At 42.2% G+C, this 24,009-nt stretch overlaps 1 protein-coding gene across 1 annotated transcript in view; it reads right to left on the reverse strand.

The window, feature by feature from the left end:
* The window catches only part of NUP35 (nucleoporin 35), an 813,253-nt gene that overhangs the window by 730,713 nt on the left and 58,531 nt on the right, over window positions 1-24,009 (reverse strand). Inside the window, exon 2 of the mRNA XM_044075241.1 lies at window positions 21,564-21,734. Coding sequence (XP_043931176.1) covers window positions 21,564-21,734 — 171 coding nt within the window. The remainder of the gene's footprint in view (window positions 1-21,563; window positions 21,735-24,009) is intronic.

A 24,009-nucleotide genomic window follows, 5' to 3' on the forward strand; every position in this document is an offset into this window, starting at 1 on the left:
TTTTTGTTGCTAGGAGGAGGAGGACATACCATGGGGCCAACAGCTTGTTCCGTGGTCAGGCCGAAAATGGTGCCCCCCCCCGCATGGAAAACAAGCAGCAAAATCTGGTAAAACAAAGATATTACAAGTCACTCATTTCACACGAGTAAAAAGCACTTAGGAATTGCAAAGTAGTTTAAAAATAAACAATTTCTCCACCAAAAATGGTTTTAAATAACTTTAAAACAACTTTTAAAATGAACTGACAAGTTAAAAAAAAGGGAGTGCTCTCTTGTTTAAAGTACAATACAGTCTTACGACAGTCCATTAAACTGAACTCCTAGCTTTAAATAACTTTCCTGAACAGGAAAGCGTTATTAAACAAAAGTTTTAAAATGGAAGTTATTCTCCCAAAAGGGAATTTACCTGCCCAAAGAAACAGGTGCGTCCAACGCCTCACAGGATTGTACTCTTTGACAGTAGCAAAGCTATGGAAGGCTTTGCACCCAAAACTGTCTTTTTAGACTGCTCAGCTCAAGCTGACTTACTAAAAAAGTATGGAAGGTACCCTGATTTGCAAGCTGGATGGCTATTATAGCTCAAGCAGGACATAACTCATACAGCCATGGCTGCCACAACAGTGATCAATTTGATGAACATAATCCAGATGCAATAAATCATACTACTACTACAAAGCCAGTGGAAAGCCATTATTTTCCCACTGAATAGACTGATTAATTCTGGAAATAGTTTCAGAAAGGGAGAAGAGACTGGCAAAAGCCACACTTTCCTCAGAATCAAACATTGGGGGGGGGGGCAAACAGAAGTTGTCCCTTCACATCATTTTTTAGTCAAAAATCTCATCCCTCTCCCCATTTTCTACATGGGGTCAGGGTGTCATGTCAACTTTCGTCATCTCCCCTGATCCAATCTCACTCAGATTTGACACCCACACCTGATCGAAAATCTTCTCACACCCACACACAATCCATCCACTTCTTTGCTGGATGTCCTCGTTTTCTCGCCTTCTTCCTGTCTTGACCAAATCTTCAAAACAATTCTCTTCTGCACACCACTGCAAATCTGTTCTTGATCTTTTCTGCAAATGGAACTACTTTGGCTTTTGCTCTTTTGTCTTAATTTCTTAATCTGCTCAACAGTGTGCATTATACCAACAAGTCTCAGGCACTTCATTTCCATCACCACTAGCTTGCTCAACTGCTGTGCTTTTCCTGCCCAAGTTTTGTACCATACAGTAGTACTGGTTTGTTTTGTGCACTATTTCTGAGCTTCTTTGGCATTCTTCTGTCATACACTACGCTTGCACTACACCAGTTGGCTGCAGCCCCTCCATCTTCTAGCTTTGACTGCTTCATTTAGACTTCCCTTCTCCTCGACCACCCCTCCCAAATACTTGAAGCTGTTAACCTGTTCTACTAGCTTTCCTTCTATCTCAGTTCTCAGCTTCTTCTAAATTCCTCATTTGCTGTTACTGCCACAGTTTAAGTACTTAAGTTTTATCCCATGTAATTTCTGTTTTTCATTCCATTCCCCTATCCTTTGCTGAAGTTCTTGCATAGAGTTTGTCTGCAGTGCCTCATCTGCACAAAGCAATTTTTTTGATATGCCCTCGGCTACCTATTTGCTAATGAAGTCCATCACTAGTATGAATAGTGGGCTTGCAGTGAAACCCTGATGTACACCCACTCCCCCTGGTAACCCCTCTGTAAGACTGAACATTGTTCGTACTTGAGTCATTGGGTCCTTGTACATAGCTTGCACCAAGGATCATTTGTTGTTAAAGTTATAGTGGAGAACTGTAAAAAGGGGAAGAATCTACGTTTGTCATGGATCAACTACAAAAAAGCATTTGATAGTATCCCACATTCATGGATAAAAATAAAAAAAATAAAAAAGTGCTTAAAAATGTATAATATACATCCTACACTGATTGACTACATTACAGTAACCATGAAACAGTGGCAGACCACTTTGCAATTAAGCCATGATAAAGGACAGATTATTAGCCCAGAGATAAAACTTCAAAGGGGGATATTCCACGGTGACTGTTACCATTGCTATTCTGCCTTGCCATTAAAGGACCACTATGGACAAACAATGAAAAAACATATTTTTTTATCTTGCCATGATTTAATGCACTTCCTAAAGCTGCCTGCAGCAAAATAAGTGCTCATTCCTAATTTTATTTTATTTTTTTACTCTTGTCTGTCCTCACGGGGCAGACATTGTGATTCCTTTGAAAAGCTAAATCTGTCTCAATGCACAGACAGAGAACAAATAGCCTTACCATTTGTTGTCCGACTAGACTTCCATTCACTTAGAATGGACCACCTGAAAAATAATGCCAAGTTTGAGAGTCTGCAGCTCATGCGTCACTGACTGGTACATGACGAGTTTTACAAATGTTCCTATTGATGTACTACACATTCTCTGAAAGAAACTTGCAAACGTGTCAATTACGGAGATAAAAAAGAATTTTAACAAGGAGCAGTTTCGCAAGTTTCAGTTCCTGGCCAAGTTACTCCTCCCATCTCCTCACCTTCAGTGGGCTACAGTCTCATTTCCAGCTTGGGTAGATTCAACTATTTTGTCAGCTTTGCATGACAATAGACATAAAAAAAAAATCACAGCCTGGTGTGCCACTAAAACTGTTCCCTTATATGTATCTTCACTTCTGAATAGCATTTCCCCAAGAATAAAAAAAAAAAAAAAAAAACACACATCAGTCCAGAGTTTGGGCTAATCTATCCATTTCTTACTATGCACAGTAAAACATTCAGTTTGTAATGCATTCTGGCTGCTGACATGGTTATCTTTACATAGTTCTCTTAGAGCATAACCTGAACTTATGGTATTCAATGCCAAGCTTTACAACAGTTCAGTTTCTTAACAATGACCTCCCAAACCTCTGATGTGACCCAGTACTTAGTCAATATACTGTAAACACAGATTAATAAAAATGTGTGCACATATGACACGTACAATAATACACATACCATCATTAAAACAAGATTAATGTAATATAAATCATATCAATATAGTTATGATTTCTAGTTTATGACCCTGTTTGTCTACGGAAACTTCTTTTTTGAATTTATGTTCAAGCAGTTGTGCATGATCTTGTTTAATTGTTTCTCAATATTCTAACCACTGTTTATGCTGCATCAATTGTAAAACTCAGATTTTACTCCTTTTATATTTTCTATGCTCTTTGTACAAAATAGCTATGTTTGTATAATTTATTTTTATTATTTTTTTTTATAATTGTTTACTATGTATCTGGAGCTTTTCTCCCCCAGCCTCCGCTGAAAACGGTCATCTTGTGTCCAGTCGAACTAACCTGGTAAACAAATGGAAACTAAATAAAAAATAAAATATACTAAGAAAATCAATCAATATACCAAGAAAAATTTAGGCAAAACAACGTACCCAACACACTCTATAGTCAGGCACACTGACGTCCCACTTACCAGGCTAAACAAGGAGAAGGTTACTGTCAGCTGCCTGTCGGGTGCCAGGATCTGCCACATAACCCATGCACTCAGGTCACTCCATAACCAAGTACAAATATGACTCTGTCATTGTCCATGTTGGTGTGAATGACCTGAGACATGCCTCCCTGGACTACATGAAAAAAAGAGACATGGAAGAGCTCTCCAATCTTGTAGCCCAAGCAGTTATGACCCTAGCCCCGAGTCGCATTCTGCCATCGCCCAGAATGATACCGCAGTACAAGGACAAAATGACTGACTTCAACAATTGGCTAAGCTTCTGGTGTCATTCTAAGGGGATCCAGTATTTGACTGCCTGGGATGACATGGTCGACAGACCATGATGCTTTGCCAGAGATGGCCTGCACCTGTCATCCATGGTATTCCAAATACTGGCTAAGGCTCTTGCCATCCCTATAGTGCCTTTTTTAGACGAGTTTCAAATGCAACAGGAACAGGCAAGCAAAAACTGACGGTAATGCTACCCAATGCTAGAAGTCTAAATCTAAAAATGCACTCACTCAAGGCACTCCTTAAAATGGAGAACATCGATACCTGTGCAGTGACAGACCTGGTTCAAGGCTCCAAAGAGCACCCCTGCACTACCAGGCTACAACTCATACCACACTTCGGCCACGTAACCTGGACTGGAACACCAAAGGTGGAGGTGTGCCCATATTCATTAAGGATAGCCACACCTCCAGGCTAGTTGCTCAGCATAATGCATCTGAGGTTATCCAACTGCAACTAACTCTGGGCAAAACTGCAATCCAAACTGTAGCTCGCTACAGATCACCCATCATGTCCCACTCCTCTTTTCTTGATATACTGGAAAATATTAGGGTTCAAACACCCTAATAATGGGCGATTTCAACTACCCTACCATTAACTGGGAAAACTACTCATGTACCAACTCTTTCGCTCAACGCTCTCTGGAATTCATAAATTCCAGTGCCCTGGATCACCTTATCCACACCCCTACCAAGGGCAACAATATCCTAGACCTAGTCATTATCAACATGAATGACCGGTGTTCCACACCCAAAGTCAACTCCTTGTTGGTCAGATCCGACCATAAGCTAATCACCCTAGATATCCACATCCCGCCCCACCCCACATTAAGGAAACCATGGTAAAAAATTTCTCCATAGCCAACTTCATGCTTCTTAAGACAGAAGTGGCAAACTTCATGACACCCATGCAGACAGCCAATACAGTTACAACTGCTGAATCCTACACAAATGCACTCTATAAGCACTTACATGAGTGCATGGATCGTGCAATCCCAAACAGATCCAAGAAGCTATCCTCCAAAATAAGGGAGCCAATCTGGTGGTCCCCTGCCATAAACAAACTGTACAACAGAAAGAAGAAACTGTTGCAAAAGAGAGTAAAATCCCATGAGTGGTGGAGCTCCCTGGTCAGCCTCAGTAAGATGCTGAGATCCCTTTATAAAAGAGCATCCAAAGCTAGCTATGAAAATAAAATCGCCACTGATTCCAAGGACAACCACAAAGCATTCTATACCTATGTCAAGAATCTCAATGGCAACACCCAGATCTGCTCTGAGTTACAGCACAACTGAATGAAAATTACAGAACCAACTGATATTGCCAACATTCTGGCAGATAGGTTCAGTGCTAACTTTACCACCCTCTCACACCCTAAAGGGCCCATATCTATACAGGACGAATGCAGAGTCCCTGTAATCACAACTACACAGGTAAAAGCTGCACTCTCTAAAGCCAAAAACACAGCATCCATGGGACTGGACAACATCCCAGGCTGCATTTTACATGAACTTCAGAATAAACTAGCTCCCCACCTAAGCACCATGTTCAATCATAGCCTCACATCAGGCTTTGTGCCCAGTAAATGGCGCACAGCAACAGTTATCCCACTCCACAAAAGGGGAGCCACCACTGATCCCAGGAACTATCATCCTATTAGCCTGATGAGCTTGGTCTGCAAGGCCATGGAATGTATAGGTTCATAGGTAGGTACTAGGCTACCGGCCCTGGGGCCTATACAAGTCCAGCCAAAAAGGTACCCTGGCTTTTACCACCCAAGAAATTTATTTTCCTGTGCCACTGTCGAGCAGAGCCACAGAGGTGATCCCAGGGGTGAATTTCCTATTTCCCATCCAATCATCAAGATTTTTCTTAAAGAGTGCTAATGAAGAGCTTTGTTTGATATAGATAGGTAGTTTATTCCAGAGTACTGGAAGTCTCTGGAACAGGAATCTATCCCCCCAGCATGTTCTGTTTATTGTGGTGACAAGGTTTAGGTCCCTAGAGCATGTAGCTCAGAGGGATTGGGATTTCTTTAAGTGGAGCATGTCCAACAGCTCTGGGTTTGACATAGCTTTGTATGTTAGGCAGTGATCACCTCTGAGTAGGCGATATGCGACAGAGTAAAGCTGGAGTTTTTTTGAGACCGTCTGTGTAGGGCATCTGTTTGAGGCTGGTAATCCTCTTTGTGAAGTATTTCTGTGGCCTTTCCAGTTGTTGTAGGATGTCTTGTGAGGTACATACCAAAAGGGGCACTGTACTCTATAATGGGTCTACTGAGTAATGAGTACAGGGGAACAATGACCTCTTTTTCCCCCGATGAGAAACCTTTTGTGATGAGGTGTGCCACATAGGATTTCTTGACTACTGTGGTGATGTGATTATCAAAGGAGAGAATACTGTCCCACCTGTGTCCCAAGGTCTCTTATCACACTTTTGGTATTAAGTATACTACCGCCTATGTTGTAGTTCATGGGTACACAGTTTTTACCAAAGGGGATGACAATGCACTTTTTGGCATGGAGCTTGAGGCCATGGCTTACCAAGCATCTGTCTCAGTGAGGCCCTTTTGTAGGATGTCCACATCATTAGGAGTTTCGATTATGGCTCCTAGTTTGCAGTCATCTGTGAACTTTGTTAGCCAAAGACCTTCTGTGTTAGCTTGTACTTCAGAGAAGTAGATACCAAACAGGAGAGGACCCAGGACTGAACCCTGTGGTACTCCTCTTGTCACTAGTCTGAAATCGGATTTGGAGTCTGCTACTTTCACAGTGTGAGTTCTGTCAGTGAGCCAGTTGCCAAACCATCTTGTGACATAGGGATTTATACCTAGTTTAGTGAGTTTATCTATAATTCCAGAGTGGGGGATGGTATTGTAAGCCTTGGCAAGATCTAGATAGGCTGTGTGAATCACCTTACCCTTGTCTATGGCTTTGGTGACTGCTTCAAAGAAGTCTATCAGGTTTAGGAGACATGATCTGCCTTTTACAAACCCGAACTGGGTGGAGTCCAGAGTTTGGAGATACCCAATGTCTTTGTTTATAAGTTCCATGATGATGCATTCCATGGCCTTGCAGGCCAGGCTCGTCAGGCTAATGGAGCGGTAGTTCCCGGGGTCCATGGTGGCTCCCCTCTTGTGGAGTGGGATAACCGTCACTGTGCGCCATTCAGCAGGCACAAAGCCTGAGGTGAGGCTATGATTGAAAAAAAATAAACAGCCTCTGCAAGGCTCGAACCCAGGAACCTGCACACCATAGCCAAAGTGATTTACCACTAAGCCCTGTCAGATATCATCATGGACATAAACAAAGACATTGGTAACCTCCAAACTCTGGACCCCACCCAGTTCAGGTTTGTGAAAGGCAGATCATGCATCCTGAACCTAATCAACTTCTCCGAAGCAATCGATGAGGCTAAGGTGGTTCACACAGCCTATCTTGATCTCGCCAAGGCTTTTTACACCATCCCACATTCTGGAATTATAGCTAAACTCACTAAACTAGGTATAAAACCTTACGTCACAAGATGGGTTGCCAACCGACTCACTGACAGAACCCACACTGTAAAAGTTGCAGACTCCAAATCTGACATCAAACCAGTGACAAGTGGAGTACCACAGGGTTCAGTTCTGGGACCTCTCCTGTTTGGCATCTACTTCTTTGAAGTACAGGCTAACAAAGAAGGCCTCTGGCTAACGAAGTTCGCAGATGACTGCAAACAAGGAACCATAGTAGAGTCCCCAAATGATGTGGACATCCTACAGAAGGGCCTCACTGAGACAGATGCCTGGTGTTGGAGCCATGGCCTCAAGCTCGATGCCAAAAAGTGCACTGTCATCCCCTTTAGTAAAAACTCTGTACCCGTGAGCTACCACATAGGTGGTAGTCTACTTAACACAGAATGTGTGATGAGACCTAAGGACTCAGGTGGACAGTAGTCTCTCCTTTGATAATCACATCACCACAGTAGTCAGGAAGTCCTTCTACGTGGCACACCTCATCACAAAAGGGTTCTCATCCAGGAAAAAAAAAAAGGTCTTTGTTCCCCTTTACTTGACACTCATTAGACCCATTAGAGAGTACAACGCCCCTTTTGGAATGTACTTCACAAGACATTTGCAGCAGCTGGAAAGGCCGCAGAAGTACCTCACAAAGAGGATTACTGGCCTCAAACAGATGCCCTACACTGACCATCTAAAAAAAATCCAGCTTTACTCCGTAGCATATCGCCTACTCCAAGGTGATTTCTGCCTAACATATAAAGCTATGTCAAACCCAGAGCTGTTGGACATGCTACACCTAAAGAAATCCCAATCCCTCTGAGCTACACGCTCTAGTGACCTAAACCTTATCACAATAAACAGGACATGCTGGAGAGATAGATTCCTGTCCCAGAGACTTCCCATACTCTGGAACAAGCTACCCATCTATGTCAAGTAAAGTTCCTCATTAGTACTTATCAAGAAAAATCTTTGAGTGGATGGGAGATAGGAAAATATACCCCGGGAATCACTTCTGTGACTCTGCTCGACAGTGGCACAGGAAAATAACTTTCTTGGGTGGCATAAGCCAGGGAAACTTGTTGGCTAGGCTTACTTAGGCCCTTGGGCCGATAGCCTAGTACCTACCTATGAACCTATGATTAGACTAAATACAATATTATGTAGCATTGAAATGTGCTGACATAAGGGTGACAGTTCATTATTTACCCAAAAAGCAAATGTTAGAGTGGAAAAGTTAAAACAGTGGATAAAGAGGAGGGGAAGAGAAGAAAGAGTGAGAAAGTATTTGTTAGAAGTAATAATTAGGGTAGATATGGGAGGCAGGAGAAAAAATGAGTAAAAGTAACATTACAAGTAAGATAAACAAAACCAAGGAAAAGAAGAAATAACATGGACAACAATATTTACTGTGTGTGTGTGTGTGTGTGTGTGTGTGTGTGTGTGTGTGTGTGTGTGTGTGGTGTAAAATAAGTATAAAAGCAACAGTGCACTGATACCGGCTTGCTACCCTGCTGAGGGGAACACTTGTGGAAGTGCAGTGGACTGTCTCCAGTAGGAAGGGATGGCAGCATAACTCTCAGCATTATAAAACAAGAAATCTGGAGGCAGGAGAAAAAATGAGTAAAAGCAACATTACAAGTAAGATAAACGAAACCAAGGAAAAGAAGAAATAACATGGACAACAAGATTTACTCTGTGTGTGTGTGTGTGTGTGTGTGTGTGTGTGTGTGTGTGTGGTGTAAAATAACTATAAAAGCAACAGTGCACGGATACCGGCTTGCTGCCCTGCTGAGGGGGACACTTGTGAAGTGCAGTGGACTATCTACAGTAGGAAGGGATGGCAGCATAACTCACAACATTATAGAACAAGAAATCTGGACAAGGCCATAAATAGTAGGAGACAAAGGCCCAATGATGGGACAATTTATAAATATTGCACTTACAAACACAAAGTTGATAAACCAGGTTTGCATTAGAGTGAATTTTCTTAAGGATATGAAGTCTGAAAATCAAATGCCTCAACTTTCTAACTTCAGTGTTCAATGATTTGCCAGTGATTTGACAGAAAACTGCAATTTTATGAAAAACAGACAAATCTGGACTTTCTGCAAAAATCTGTACTGTTGAGAGCTATGGATGAGAGTCTTGAACCAACACCCATCCATCATTTTCATTTGTTTGCCAAAACCATTAGAGCAGTGTTTTGCAGAGAGGTGGGAAAAGCCTTAAATTTGACTGGTATGTTGTGTGGGTGTGGGTAGCTGTGTTTGTGGAAGGTGGAGGTGTGCCTTTGTAAGTGTGGTGCGAATGTTACGGATTATGAAATGGAGAGCTTAAGAGTAAAATTAAGTCCCTAGCAATTTCATCACAGCCTGATTCAGACATATACATTCCCCTGTGTTTGTCAGTACTATGTTTGAGTGCATTGTTTTGGAGTGTAGTTTCACTGCTACAGCTGTTGCTACTCTTTCAGTACAGGTATCTGCTTTGGAAGTTTTCTCCAGGAGTCTGTTGCTGAGAGGATGAGAGACATGCTACAGGTATACAACTAAGACAAACTAGACAAAGCAATAGTAAGAAAAAGTACTAGGTCACATCAGAGACTTGGGAGGTCATTGTTAAGAAACTGAGAACTGTTGTAAAATTGATCATGAAATACCATAAGTTCAGGTTATACTATAAGAGAATAACTATGTAAAGATAACCATGTCAGCAGCCAAAATGCATTATAAGTTATGGATAGACTGGCCTAAATACTGGACTGATGTGTTTGCCTTTTTTTTTTTTTTGAAGTGAAGAGGCATAAAGACATACAAAGGCAACAGATTTAGTGACACACCAGGCTGTGATTTTTTTTTTTTATGTCAACTGTCATGCAAAGCTGACTAAATAGTTGAATCTAGTAAAGCTGGAAATGTGAGACTGTAGCCCACTGAAGGAGGAGAGATGGGAGGAGTGACCTGGCCAGGAATTTAAACTTGCAAAACTGCTCCTTGTGAAAAGTCTTTATCTCGGTAATTTGTTGACACTTTTGCAAGTTTCTTTCAGAGAATGTGTAGTACATCAGTAGGAACAACATTTGTAAAACTCAGCGCACACCAGTCAATGACACATGAGCTGCAGACTCTCAAACTTGGCAGTATTTTTCAGGTGTTCCATTCTACGTGAATGGAAGTCTAGTCTGACAACAAATGGTAGGGCTATTTGTTCTCAGTATGTGCATTATAAGACAGATTTAGCTTTCCAAAGGAATCACGATGTCTGCCCCCACGAGGGCAGACAAGAGTAAAAACAAAATACAATTAGGAACGAGTACTTTTTTTGCTGCAGGCAGCTTTGGGAGGTGTAGTAAATCATGGCAAGATAAAAAAATATAGGTTTTCTTCATCATTTTCCCGTAGTAGTCCTTTAATCCATTAAGCTGCTTACTTAACAGCTTAGGCCATGGCTACAATCTGGCTCCTAGAAAAAGTACAATTTTGTACCTACCATAAATGTAGATGTCCGATAGGCATGCATCTGCAGTCCTTACAAATGGGTTGTCCTGTCGTCAGGCAGCCCTTCGTCAGCCGGATTCCAAAGTCTGGGTCTGGCCTCGGCTGGTGTCGCACTTCACCCGATGTCATAGCTGCAGTTATTCAGGTATAAAGGCATCAGCCGACGCCATTTTCCTCAGTGTTTCTTGCCCCAGATGCCAGGTGCCCTCTAGGAAAGCTAAATTTGGATAAATGCAAATGGTTCCAAATAGTAGAGAGCAAACAAAAAATAAGCATGTATGTACATATATACAAACAAATACACCATAATAGATTCCCCCAGCTAGCTACAAGATGGGCAAATACCCTAGGAGTACCACAGAGGGGAAGGAGGGTGGGTAATCCTGACTGCAGATGCATGCCTATCGGACATCTACATTTATGGTAGGTACAAAACTGTACTATGTCCTTCAAGGATGCATCTGCAGTCCTTACAAATGGGTAGAATACCATAGCCAAACTGGGGAGGAGGAGAAATAAGATTATGGTGTAGTTAAGATCCCTTGCAAAACAGCAGTGGCAAAACCTGCTCGGGATCTGGAGTATAAAGGTAAATTATAATGCTTGGCAAATGTATGCATGGAGCTCCAAGTAGCAGCCTCTAAAATGTCTTTGGTAGCCACTCCTCGTAAAAAAGCTGTGGTAGTGGCTGTAGCCCTTGTAGAGTGAGGCCTGATGTTTTCTGGACTTTTCTTCCCATGGTAGGAGTAACAAAATCTAATGCAATTTCCTATCCACTTAGAGATAGTCTGTTTTGAAATTGCTTTTCCTTCCATTCCTGTTGCATATGCTACCAGTAGCTGGTCAGTTTTTCTGTTGCTCTTGGTCCTGTCCAGGTAGTAAAGTAATGGTCTATGTACATCCAAGGTATGCAACAGTCTTTCTCCCCTGTTCTGTGGGTTGGGGAAGAATGTAGGTAGGTGGATAGCTTGATTTAAAGATACCCTGGAGACCACCTTTGGCATAAAAGTAGGATTAGTTCTCATGGACACTATCTTGATGGAAGATCAGGAAGGGCTGTACTGCCATTAATGCCTGTAGCTCAGATACCCTTCTTGCTGAAGTGATTGCAAGCAGGAAAGCAGTTTTCCATGATAAGTATTGCAATTCTGCTGTTGCTGCTGGTTCGAAAGGAGGTAGTGTCAACTTTTCTAGCACAAAGTTCAAGTCCCATGCTGGCAATGGTGGCTTCCTAGGTGGTTTTACATTTTTAATTCCTCTCAGAAACTGCCTGAGCAGAGGATGTGAGAAGACTGGAGGATCCAAGTTGTATTCTGCTGAAATGGCTGATGCATGAATCTTAATGGAAGAACACTGTTCAAGAGAAATCTAGACCTGTGGATGGGAGATCGTAGGTTTACCCCAGGAATCATCTCTGTGTCACTGCTGGACAGAGGCACAACAAACTGGCACAGTATTTTTTTTTTTTTATGGTAAAGGGGTGGCACAATAATTGGGCTAGGGCTGCCTAAATGCCTTAGGGCAGATAGCCTAGTATAAACCTATGAACCTAATAGGACAGGCCGTTGTGGAAGAGCTCTGCCAAGTATTCCAGGATGTTAGCTATGTTTACCAGTGACACATTCTCTCCTTTTGCTGTACTCCAAATGAGATATCTTTTCCATTTTGCTGAATAATTTTTTCTTGTTGAGGGTCTGCGAGCCTCCAAGATAATGTCTTTAACCCTTTGAGATAAATCTGTGTTATTTGGTCTTATGCAATGTTCCAGGCAGCCAGCTGCAGTGTTTTCAGGTTTGGATGCAGGGTTTTGAAGTTGTTCTGTGTTAACAGCAAGGGAACTAGGGGCAGAAGCCATATTTGTTCCCGAGACATACTCCTCAGTAATGGGTACCAATGTTGCCTTGGCCAGTCTGGAGCCATCAGGATGATCCGTGGACGGTCTTCTTTGATCTTCAATAGCACCTTGTGCATCAAAGGAAGAGGTGGGAATGCATATGCTGTCAGGTTTTTCCAACTGAAAGATAGGGAGTCCACTTTCCAAGCAAGTGGGTGGTACGTCCTTGTGCAGAATTTTTCAGTTGGTGATTGTGGGGATGCAAATAAGTCTATTTCTGGTAGTCCCCATTTCCTTGTAATGGTTTTGAAGATGTCCGGATGCAGCATCCATTCGTGGGCATCCGTGGCAGTTCTGCTTAGGATGTCTGCTAGTATATTTTCTTTTCCTGGCACAAAAATTGCTTGTAAATGAATGTTGAAGCTCAGTGCCACATTCCAGAGTTCCATTGCCATCCGGCATAGAGGGTATGAATGTGTGCCTCCCTGTTTGTTGATGTACCACATAACTGTGGTGTTGTCCGTCCTTATCAGCAGTTGACCCTGTCGAAGAAATGGTCTGAATGCCTGAATTGCCAGTTTTACTGCCAGCATTTCCTTTTGATTTATGTGTAGGTGCAGCTGGTCTTGAGTCCATAAGCCTTGTATGCACTTGTCCAGCATGTGTGCCCCCCAACCGAGGTCTGAAGCGTCTGTTGTGATGGTCTGACTTGGTTGAGTGCTGTGGAAGGGCAGTCCCTTGTTTGTTTGACAGGCCTGAGCCCACCATTGGAATTCTTGCTTCAGGCATGGAATTATTGGAATTTGGGTTTCTAGGCTGTGCTTGTGCTGAGACCATAAATTCCTTAGGTACCACTGTAACTTTCTCATATGTAGTCTGGCATGTGGAATCAATATTATGCAGGATGCCATGTAACCGAGAGCTTGCAGGACTTTTCTTGCTGTTAGCTGGTTCTGGTTTGTTAATGCCATGAAGTAGAAAGGGAGTTGATCCTGTTTTTCTACTGTCAGGAATGCCATTTGTTTTGATGTGTCCAGATCTGCACCCAAGAAGGTTATCCTTTGGGATGGTATTAGCCTTGACTTTTTTATATTGACTGTGTATCCCAGAGCTTGTAGTAGATGAATGACCCTTTGCAAATCTTCTGTTAATTTGTTTTTGTTGTCCGCTTGTAACAGGCAGTCGTCCAGGTAAGGGTAAATTTGAATTCCCTGAAGCCTGCAATGAGCAATTACTGATGCCAGGCATTTCGTGAATACTCTGGGCGCAGTAGATAAGCCAAAGGGCAATGCTGAGAATTGATAATGCTCTGATCCTGCAAGAAATCTGAGGTATCTTCTGCAATTTGGTCGTATGGGGACGTGCAGGTATGCCTCCTTGAGATCTAGAGTTACCAGCCAAGACTCCTTGCCCAGCATGGGAAGAAGCTGCTGTAGGGTCAGCATTTTGAATTTTGGAACAATGAGGTATGTGTTTAAAGCGGACAGGTCGAGAATAGGCCTCCATTGGTTTTCTTTTCTTGGTACCAGGAAAAGTCTGGAGCAAAATCCTTGTCCTTGTTCCATAGATGGTACCCTTTCGACAGCTCTCATCCTTAGTAAGCAAGTTATTTGTTCTAGAGCTTCTGTCTTCTGATTTGGAGGTAGGTTTGGCATTCCTCTCTTCCTTGGTAGAGTATGGAAGTGAAACCTGTAACCTTGGTCTACTGTCTGTAAAATCCATTTGTCTCCTGTGATGTAATGCCAGTTTACTGAAAATAAGGCTAGCTTCCCGCCTAAGGGTGCCTCTAGTTGTTCCCTGGTAGGCGGTGCCAGAGCCAAGTCACTGTGATTGTCCTGTGGAAGTGGTGGTGGTGGCTGGATCTGTGGCTGTACCTCGCTGGTTGTTAGCCTGCCACTGACGTCCCCTGCAGGCACCTCTGGATTGACCCCTGCCTCTTGAGCGTTTATTCCTGCCTCTCGGAGCTCTGGAGGTGTCTGGAAAGGACCAATTCTTGGAAGGCCAGTTCCTGCTAAATCTTGGAGGCTGGACCTGCAAGAAATCCTTGACTGTCTGGACAGATTTTGCTTTCTCTTCCACCTTCTTCAGCACCTGCTGTGCAGGGGAGCCAAACAAATTGAGCTTATCCATGGGAGCATCTAGGAGCTTTGATTTAACATGGTCTGGTAAGGACTGTTCTTTTAACCATGCATGCCTTCTGATCACTGTGCCAGTCATGGCTGATCTAAAGGAAGCCTCCAGTGCATCATAGCCGCATTTTAAGGAATGATTACTGACCTGCTGAATGTTATGTACCATTTCCTGTACAGATTTTTTGTCTAATGGTTCATCTGAGGACAGTTTTTTAGTTAACTGGTCTAACATAAATTCCTGATACTGAATCATGTGGAATTGACAGTTCAAGGCCCTAGCTGAAAGAGTAGCAGAAGTGTAAACTTTTACCCCATCTCTCTAAGGCCCTAGATTCCCTTTCAGAGGGAGGGGTTTTGGTAGAGGTAGCTGCTACAGCCTTGGGTCCCTGGGAGATAGTTTCGGATCTGCAAAAGGGGCCTTATACAAATGATAATGTGTGTCCGAACCCTGTAGTACCTATCGGGCTTAGCAGGGGCCGGAGGAAGAGAATCAGGAGCAGTACAAGCATCATTAAAAGCATCATCCACAACAGTAAGTACTGGTGGAATGGCTAAAGGCCTATGCTGTGGCAAATGCAAAAAGGTTCTAAGCCTTTTCCTACAGTCTGAAAAATCCTGGCCCTGCCATTGAAATTGTTCCCTCATAGCATGCAAGGTTTCCCCAAAAGAAAATTCCTCAGGCGGAGAGGCAGAAGGAATGGACTCTTCTGCATCAGAGTCCTCATAAGGAGAAAAAGGGGCCTCTGGAGGGTTTGAATTATCTGATTCATCAGAGGAGCCATCTGAAGAAACTGGCTCAGGGGGCTCTACTCTAGTCCTCTTCTCTGGAGGTGGGTGAGAGGCCCCGTCTGGATGTGGTTGGGATCCCCGGATCAAAGAGAGGAGATCCTCTGCTAGACTAAGCATTTGTGAACTAGAACTGGGCCTGTGAGAGGGGGTCTTAGCAGGCACAGATTTGGTAGTTTTTGCTGCTTTAGCCCTGGCAAAGGCCTTAATCGACATGGATGCAGGAGGCCTAGCAGCTCCACGTGCAGGGGTAGAAATATCCAAAGGGATAGTATCTGATAAATCCTGTGAACCTGCAGGAGCAGGTGGGATTTCAGTAGCAGATTCAGCCAAGCTGGATGAGGCCTCGGTAAGTGGCAAGCTTTTGGCCGAAGAACCGTTGACTCTGTTTCAGCCGAAACAGAGACACTCGGTTGGCTTAACCGCGGTTTCGGCCGAAACCGCGGACCGCGAGTGTCGGTCCTTTTCCTTGCATTTTTTAGAAATTTGCGTAGTCGGAGCATCCGATGGCATAATGTAAGCAAAAGCAGAGCCGAAAAACTCTTCAGCAAATTCAGACCGACGTCTAAGCGTCGGTTGAAAGAAGCACAGGCTAGACAAGCTGCTACGTCGTGGTCTGGGCCTAAGCAAGGTAAGCAGTAAGAGTGGAAATCTTTATGAGGTATTTGTTTCCCACAATTTAAACAGTTATTCACTTTTTCTGACATCGGCTGAGGCAAGAAAGAGTCCCCAACGGGGTACTTAGCTTTTTAGAAGTCTTCGGTACTTGTAGTAGTAATCTCTGGTTCTGACCGACCGGCACTTGCGAACAGCTTCTGCTTCGGGCGCCACGCGGCAAGAAAGACTGGGGAAAATGGCGTCGGCTGATGCCTTTATACCCGAATAACTGCAGCTATGACGTCGGGTGAAGTGCGACACCAGCCGAGGCCAGACCCAGACTTTGGAATCCGGCCGACCGAAGGGCTGCCTGACGACAGGACAACCCATTTGTAAGGACTGCAGATGCATCCTTGAAGGACATCAGCAAAGCCTAATAAGTCATCTTCTCGGTCGATGATTTAAAACTGTACAGCTCAACAGATGAGGAACTGAAAACACTGCTGCAGGTTGTCAAAACTTTTTCAGATGATATTGGAATGTCACTTGGTCTTGATAAATGTGCAAAAGCAACCTTTAAAAAAGGAAAACTGCAGCACCAGGAAAACATCAGTTTGGGACAAGAATGTGATATAAAAAGAACTTGAGCAAGAGAGTGTATAAATACTTGGGAATTGAAGGATCAGCAATAAAACATGAACAAATGAGAATAAAACTCAGTAAGGAGCATTTTAGAAGACTTAAATTAATCCTTAAAACAGCATTACATCTAGGAACAAGACCTAAGCTATAAATCAATTTGCTCTTCCTGTCTTAACTTATAGTTTTGAAGTGAATGACAGGCCCCAAAAAGTGCTGGATAGACTGGATAGTAAAACAAGAAGGATGTTTCATGCTCACCAAAATGACTTATAAAAAAAACACTGTATACCAAGATTATATATTCCCTGTTCCGAAGGTGGGATGGGCCTCCTTGAAATTGATTACATGTATAGACCTGCAATCATGGGACTCCACACATCTACTGACCTTACAAGATCCAAATGTAGTGAAAGTTTTGAAACATGAGGAGAGAATAAATCAAAGATGACATCTCTCCTTAATTTAGCAGAAGCATATCAACGTCAAGCAGGAATGGAAGTCGAACCAGAAGTAGATAAAAAACCAGGCAGCAACTGAATGTGCTAAAAAACAAAAGAATATAAGGTGAAGAACCAGATGAGAAGGCAAGAAATATGGAAAAAAAATATAGTTGCAAGTAAAGAAAACTTCTGGAAGAGCCTCATGTTGATAAAGAATGAACACAGGAATGGTTAAGGAAAGGTGAATTCACAACAAAAAATGAAAGGTTAATATTGGCAGCCCAAGACAGTGGGCTACATACACACTGGTTTGCAAAGTCCATTAAACATGTGGGAGAAACAGACATATGTAGATTTTGTAAAACCGAATTGGAAACTGTCACACACCTTGTTGCGACACACTAATGGCAGAGGAACTGTATACTGAAAGGCATAATAATGTGGCGAGACTGTTACACTGGAGATTGTGCAAACATTATGGTATCAAAGTGGCTGAAAAACACTGGACACAAGCCACAAAGAATCATAGAAAATGAAGTTTATATCACATGGGATCACCCAATACCAACAGTCCAAAAGATGGATGCTAGAAAACCGGATATTAGTGGTCCAAGAAAAGACAAGTAGCATTGATCATTGAAATTGCCACACCTAGAGACTACAGTGTCTTGTGTACAGACACAGTGTCATAAAATACCTGGATCTGCAGGCAGAAACGAGAGCCATGTGGAAGAAAGATAGCCAGACAGTTCCAATAGTAGTAGGAGTAATGGGTCTATGGGTCTTTTTTTTTTTTTTTTTTTTTAAAAGACTTTAAAATCGTATTTAGATAAGTTACCAATTCATGTAACACCGTACGAATTGCAGGAGTCATTACTGGGCACATTGCGGGTGCTGCGAAGAGCACTTTTGGCTGACATCAAAGAGTGAAACAATACTAAATTCATGAACTTTAATCGTACTTTGACTTTCGAATGGGATCCATTCCCATCATAGTATTAGAAACCCATAAGACTTGGAGAAATTAAAAACTGCAGAAACCCCGATACACACCCACTCCCCCTGGTAACCCCTCTTAAGACTGAACATTGTTGTTCATACTTCAGTCATTGGGTCCTAGCTTCCACTAATTCCACCAATGTTTCTGGGACGTTAACCATAGTAAGACTGCCCAAATAAACTTTCTTGGGATCTTGTTATATGCTTTTTCTCCAAGTCTAGGAATGCCCAGTAGGACTCATCTCCAGCTTCTTCTCAACTGTCTCAGTGCAAACATTGGGTCAGTTCTGATTCGATCATGATGCAGCACAACTGCTCATCTCCCATCTTACTTTCTACCACTCTAGTATTATCACCCTCCACAAAACTTTCAGGCAATGTCACAAGAGTGTGATACCTCTACTAACCACAGTTGTGAATGTCTCCTTTGTTCTTAAACCCTGGCACTAGTATGCTTATTCTCCACTCACCTGGGATATGCCCCCCCCCTACACTGCTATGAGTACTCTCAGTATCCACTTATCTCTCATCTCACCCAGCATCTTTACCATACCTGCTGTGACCTTATCTGAGCTTGCCGCTTTCCCAAAATTAATTTTCCTTAGTGCTATTCTTGCTTCTATGGTGCACTCCTCCTCTTCTCTCATGGTAGGCTGTGGCTTGGGTGGGCAGTGCAGCTTCTGTGGGGTTTTCTTCCTTCAGAAGCTGCTGAAAGTACTTCAATCCATCTTTGATGTCCTGTGGACTGGTGAGCAGGTTGTTGCTCACATCCCTTATGAAGGGTAACTGACTATCTTCTTTTTCAGGTTGAAAGGCAAAGACAGAAAAGATAGTTTCCTTGTGCCATCTACTGACTCACTTTCCGGAAGACGGTAGAGTGCCTCTCAAGCCCTGTTCTTTGCTACTGCAACTCCTTTCCTAGCCTCCGTTAGCCAACTAGTACTCCTTCCTAGCCTGGCCTGACTATTCTAGCTCCCACATTTTCCTGCACTTCTGCATTCCAGCACCAGCTTTCCTTATGTACCTTATTTCCATACCTGGCTCAACCAGGTATCTGTTTTGTAGTCCTCACACATGCTGTTTTGGGGCACTGCCATTCTTTTTCATCACCTATTTACTCTTCTTGTGGTACTAGAGCCCTAATTCCATAAACTGTTTTGAGTGAATGTTTCAATGAGACAGTCCAGATGGAGAAGACAAGAGAGCGGAGCTTTAATGCAGTGCTAAAGGTCACTTTAGAGGAGGCTACACAGTAGGGGAAACCCCTTCTGGCAAGGGCAGAACAGCACTACGAGAATGAGCTTGACCTTGTACTCCTTGGCTTTCTGTACAGGTCTTGGGATCAGGGGAACATGCAACTGGGGCCTTACATATCATTAACACCTTGTAGTGGGGGTAGGAAATTGCGTACGCAAATGGCAGGGCCTAAAATTTAAATGACTGGCTTCTACTCAAGAATTAAGGAATTTCCTGGACGCTGCCTCTCTGTGTCATTTAGTCTGACGGGACCCTCTGAATAGTTATTTTGCTGAGAAGTGCTTGCACTTCTTTTGCCCCTTCTGTCTGGGTGGTACCATAGACAACGCTGCCTGACCGGTTGTTTTGTAGAAAAGTGAATGAAATAGCTTCTGGATACAATTCTCCTTCCCCATAAATCTACGTACAGCATAACATAAGTAAATGCATCTCCTGACTGCTTCTAGAGAGCAGCAGTCTGGCAACCCTTCAAAGACATAGGAAATTCCAGAAATAATCCCTTACCCCCCCCCCCTCCCGGTTGCTTGGACAACTTCTACCTCTGGGTCGATTACCAGTATAAAACTCTCACTTATCCAGGGAGTTGTCTCTAATAAGGACATCTTGGAAGTATGACTGATTAACAAGGTTTAGCAGAAAGTGACTGCTCCATCAAGTGCCTTGATTTCTTTTTTACCTTGGATCTCCTTCAAGCTGCTAAACCATAATACTGACAATTCATACTCAACTACAAGACTTATCCAAAGCACTGATGCCAATTGGAGAGAAGAGTACTCCTCCCACAGGTACACTTGAGAAAAGTTGGTAAGATCTCACAAGTTTAACATTTAGATCCACTGTTTCCAATCAGTTTCTAACAGAAGAGTTGGAAACTGCAATGAAAATACAGAACACGTAGAAAAAAAATTGCATACTTCTATTCACATGAATCTACACACAGCACACACAATTAGATAATGTAGGGGTATTTTCTTACATGAACTGTAGAAAAAGGTGCATGGTGCAAGACAGGAAGGAATAGGATGTTAACATGGGAAAGTTTTATTTGCCAAACAGTCCTAATGTCTGTATCATCAGATTACAAGAGTATGGATAGCATATTGTATTAAACATGCAAGAAGTGGTTCCAGAAGCTCTGAAGTCAGACATCCAAAAAGTATACCATAGCTAGTATGCAATCTTGCAATCTGCTTCCAGTTCAACAGTGGACTCCTACAGTCTATAATAGAGGTATATTTACTAGACTACACAATTTGAACAGCTTAAGTACTCTATGTGCTCTTCAGATGCCACCTACGGGGGGGGGGGGGGGGGGCCTACCCCAGCACTGAAACTTTTGTAAGGTTTGTTGCTACACCCAACAGCTGAAAATAAATGCCAAGTCCCACAAAAATTATTGAATTATGCACACAAGTAGTAAGTACTGTAACCTCAGGAGATTGTGGAGGACAAAAAGTAATGTACAACACTGCAGTACTGATTACACAGGAAAAGATTGAGAACAAGTTAAGAAAAAAGAATACTGCATTTCCTGTATCTGCTACCTACAGCAAAAAATTCTATACTAATTTTGTGACATACCAAGGAAAAAAAATTCTATTTGCCATAAACTGTACAACCACTGCATAGACTACATGAAATTCACAAAAAAAAAAAAAAAAAAACTGTAAATGTCATCTGATCATTTCATAGACTATCAAAAGAAAACATTCATCAGTTTGTCAGACCACAATACATACAGTAGCACCATGGGCCACATGATACAAACTGCTAGCCTAAAACATTAGTTAAAAGCATCCAGAAAACCCTACAGAATATTTGTTGCAAGTACATTATATTTCTCATTCATACAGTGCAAAATCTGATCCCACCTTTGAGGCAATGGAAGTAGTTTCTCATCTTTCAGTAAGCAATACCAGAACAAAAGGGTACAAATCATTAAGTTGCCAATGCACAACACCCCCCACCAAGTGTAAAAATAAAAGCTTGTACTTTATGTAAACAATCTTCCATGTTATGGTTCTAAAGTTTGGACTAAACATATAGATACAAATCTAACTAGTAAATGTATCACACTGTCATGAAGTTATTGTTACCTGATAGCAGTGGAGACCTTATTTCCATAATGCCCACAGAGGGGCCACCTAAGCTACGAGACTGAGGAGTCACAGGTGTTGGAAGATCTCCCATAAGAAATCCAGGCAGAAACTGAGCACCACCTCCAGCTTTTGGAGATGAAGGGGAACCCAATGTCATTGGTTCGGCTCCTGTAAACAAAACATTACAAACTGATAATTCAAAATGACCATGGTCTAAAATCCAAATACAGAACACTCAACAGTATTAATACAAAATTCTGATACCCTGCAGAAAGTACATCTGTGCAATTAAATTTTCACAGTATGAAGTTATGCGCGATATAGTCTTCCTAGGACAAGATGTTTGGCCAGTATGCAAAGGATTCTGGGTGCCTTCCTCACACACACAGCATGTTGGTATAAACAGCAGATGTACAGATATTTCACAGCTTTTTTGCTGCTAATAAAGAGAGTCTGTAAACGGAAGTCTAACCACAAGACATGACCTGTCCTAATAGATAAAATCTGTAATCTTACGTCATGCCAGAAACAGAGGAAGGGAATTCGACATCATGGCCAAGGTAAAGTAGCTTTAAAAGGATACAAACGTACATTATTCACACACACAAACACAAGGAGGATGGAGTGAGGATGTTAAGACTGCAAGAATGATGTATTCAAAACAGCTACAGTCATGGTACTTACACAATAGTATGTTAACAATTTAACCACAGCTACAGTAATAAAGCTATATGGAGCAATTGTTAAAGCTCTCAGAGAAAAGGTGGAGAAGACCCTGGACAACAGGTTTTAAAAAAACCTGTCCAGTCTTTGGAAAAGGAATCAGGTTTTTTTTTTTTTTTTTAGCACAAGTGTGCTTTGAAAACAAAGTTGCCACTTCTAGAATGGCTCTAGAATCCACCCCTTTTTTTTATAAAAGCAAAAGAAGTAGCTATAACTGTAGTGGAACGTGACCCTAACATTTGGAGGTGGGGGGGGTTCCATGGTGAGACTAACAGAACTGAACTTCCTACCCATCTTAATATTGTCTGTTTGAAAACTGGATGACTTTTTTTCTCATCTTCCTAAGAAATAAAGACATGGTCGATCAGTCAAATTTTTTGTCTTGAGCAAGTAGTATAGGAGCTGTCCATGGGCATCAAAGCAATAGAATATTCTTTATCATTAATTTTTTTGACGTTGAGGAAAGAAAACAGTAGGCATAAATGATGGATTAGTTTTGAGTCTCACTCTATTATGAAAGACAAAAGGGTCGACAGACATTAGGGCTTAGAATCCAGAGATTACTCCGACTTCAGCTTGAAGAGCAAGTAAAATTGTCTTGCAAGTATATAAACTTTAGGAAAGTACTAGCTGAAAGTTAAAATGAAGGTAAAGTTATTGCATTAAAAACAAAATTCATATCCAGTATTGGAGCCATCAGCTTCCTAAATCAATACAAGACGCATCAGAATTGAATACATCCAGGTACTGCAGAACCATCACTTCGGTCAGCAATGGCTCCTGGCCTCTGGTATGGCATCAGCTAGAAAATAATTTTCTAATTTGCTAAACATCATTTTCTAATAGCAAGTATTCTAGCATCCTCTATTACCTGTTCAAAGCATCTGTAAAGAAGTACCTATAGGGGATAAAATAAAATTAAAAAAAAAAAAAATCAATCATCTTAACAGTCAGGTTTACAGTTCAGAAAGCTAAGATGGAAGAGATTGCCCTTATCCTGTGAGAGTAGGTCCACTCAGGGGAAGGTTTTTAGCAACTGCTCATGGACACAGGTGCATGAGAAGAGGAGAAAGTACAAATGCACAAGTAAACTTACCATAACAGTAGATGTTAGAATGATCACTACTGCAGTACCCTTAGCTATATGGGTTTTATCCTGCTAAAGATTTAACAGCCGGCCAAGCACCTTCCAAGCACCTAAACCATTAGCCAGCTCAAGGGGAGCAAAGTAAAAAGTGAGGTTTGGGCAAAAACTCCTTCAGAGCCTTCATTCCCACAGAAAGGCTAAAGCCCCGACAAGGTTAACTAAAGAAAAACAAAATGTTACTCACCCTGACAATAAAAAAAATATACCAAAGCAAGGGGGAAATGGAGGGAACATCTGCTGCTGTTATGGTAATTTTACTTAAACAATTGTACTATGTTCTTCACATGGATCAGCACTGCAGTAGCCTTAACTATGTGGCTGGACTACCATAGCTTACAGACAGGGAGGAAGGATTAGGGCCCCAGGTGCCCCTGGAGAATAGTTATAGAAAAGCACATAAAAAGACCTGGGGAAGGAATTTAGTTTATATTGCTTTGCAAAGATATGCACAAAGGACGAGGTTGCTGCTTCTAAAATATTTCTAGAATCCAATCCTTTCCAAAAATTCACAGACAAAGCCAAGACCCTGGTAGAATGAGCATCGACCCAGAGTGAATAGGTGTTTTTGGGGGA

This window comes from Protopterus annectens, chromosome 6.part0, assembly GCF_019279795.1.
Source record: "Protopterus annectens isolate FY-2018-M chromosome 6.part0, PAN1.0, whole genome shotgun sequence".
Classification (NCBI taxonomy): Eukaryota; Metazoa; Chordata; order Ceratodontiformes; family Protopteridae; genus Protopterus; species Protopterus annectens.